Here is a 1,902-nt window from a genome sequence, read left to right as displayed (position 1 = left end):
TGGTAGTCTCTGATAACTACACCGACTTAGCCGCGGACGACATCGAATCACTTAAACCAACCAACAAGAAGCTGTACAACAGATTCGGCTGTCGTTTTCCCTTCAGAAATACGTACACCATCACGAATAATAAACAACACTGCTGTCTTTCCCAGATAACCTGACTTCATCTGTTATATTTAACTAAATTGAATGTGACGGGATCGGATCGAACACCCCTTCAGTGACACCGATTCCAGACCCTGTTACAATTGGTGACCCCAAGTAGGAAAAAAAAAAAGAACAGAAGACGCAGCGAACAGGTTTTGCCAGTTAGAGCACTGAACACTCAGTTTTCACTTTCATTTTTCTTTTCCTCAGGACGGCGAGGTGAGTACAAACAAAAGTTTTATTCATTGCACTCAGTACACTGAAAAAAAAAAAAAAAAAGAAACACACACACATTATTTTTTTTTCTTTTCTGTACCTTTTGTTTTTCCTTTGTGCACACACACACTTATTCTTTACTACCCACGAGGTGCACACACACACACACCAGTACACAAAACACGATTTTGATTTGCTTTGTCGGTTCCACGTGTTCTCCACTTCTCGTTCATACCTTCTGCCCCTTTCTGACAGACGATTCTTCGGACAAACATGGCTGCATCAGGTTTGCCTTCATTCACAGGGGATGCGGGACTGTGGCTTGCCCAGGTGGAGTCGCATTTTTCCACACATGCCGTTCCTCCACAGCAGCAGTTGCATCTGCTATACTCGAGTTTGCCTTCCCGATTCGCCACATCGGTCAGGGATCTCATAATGAGTCCCCACCCTGACGCCACATACGCGTCAGTAAAAGCCGAAATCCTCCGCCGCAACACACGGTCGGAGGAGAGTCAATTCAATGAGCTGATGGCCGCCGAACAGTTGGGGGACAGGACTCCATCCCAGTTCCTGCGCCACCTAAGGGAGCTAAGCGGCAATGCAGCAGACGCGCCACTCTTACGGAAGATATTCTTCTCCAGGTTGCCTGCCCACGTGCAGACAATGTTGGCCACGGCACTGGAGTCTGTGTCAGTAGACCAGATTGCCACAATGGCCGACAAAATATTAGAATTTTCGCGACCATCTCCATCGCAGGGCCTGTACGCATGTACAGAGCCCCCTCCGACACCTTCTCCGACGAAAAATTCATTAGCCAAGAAGATCGATGCGCTTACACAGCGAATCAATGATCTGTGCCGTGCGATCGGGCGCCGACCTCGCAGTCGTAGTCGCAGTGGCTCTGTTTCCCGTAGTCGGAGTGACTCTGTTTCTCGTTTTGGCTGGTGCTGGTACCATTCAAAGTATGCCGAAAAGGCAGAACGGTGTACCCAGCCGTGCACTTTCCAGCCCTCGGGAAACTAAATCTGGAGGAGGTGAGCACGTCACCTTCTTCCTTCTCATTTCCCAAAAATCGTGCGTTCTTTGTGAAAGATCTGGTGTCAAAGAAATTCTTCATGGTGGACACCGGCTCTTGTTGCAGCATCTGGCCCCTTCGTCTGACTGCAGACAAGCCCAAGTGCTCTTCAATTGTCTTGCATGCCATTGACTCGTCTCCCATAACCACCTTCGGTCAGATTTTGCTGCGCCTTGACATCAACCTTCATCGAGATTTTCAATGGGTTTTCGTCATCGCTGACATCCCGCATCCTATTCTCGGCGCTGATTTCTTGTATAGGTTTAAGCTATTGGTGGATGTCAGGCGTCGGAGGCTTCTTGATAGCACGACGTCGCTCTTTACGCCGACTGGGAGTTCCACCAATGCGGTCCTTAGCCCGACATTCTTTGTTGCCACCTCTGGAGATGCTTTTCACTCTCTTTTGGCTTCATTTCCGGAGCTAGTGGACATTGCCTTTCAACCGGAAAAGCCTACCCACT

The 1,902-nt window shown here is 48.8% G+C and overlaps 1 protein-coding gene across 1 annotated transcript; it reads left to right on the top strand.

Moving 5' to 3' along the window:
- Positions 1–639: 639 nt before the first annotated feature.
- Positions 640–1,389, top strand: LOC115225454. The gene has a single exon (XM_029796414.1). The coding sequence runs from the start codon at positions 640–642 to the stop codon at positions 1,387–1,389; it is 750 nt and encodes a 249-aa protein (XP_029652274.1).
- The last annotated feature ends 513 nt before the right edge of the window (positions 1,390–1,902 follow it).

Source organism: Octopus sinensis, linkage group LG2 (genome assembly GCF_006345805.1).
Source record: "Octopus sinensis linkage group LG2, ASM634580v1, whole genome shotgun sequence".
Taxonomy (NCBI): domain Eukaryota; kingdom Metazoa; phylum Mollusca; class Cephalopoda; order Octopoda; family Octopodidae; genus Octopus; species Octopus sinensis.
The sequence above is the reverse complement of the archived record's forward strand: the minus strand, read 5'-3'. Positions and strand labels throughout refer to the sequence as shown.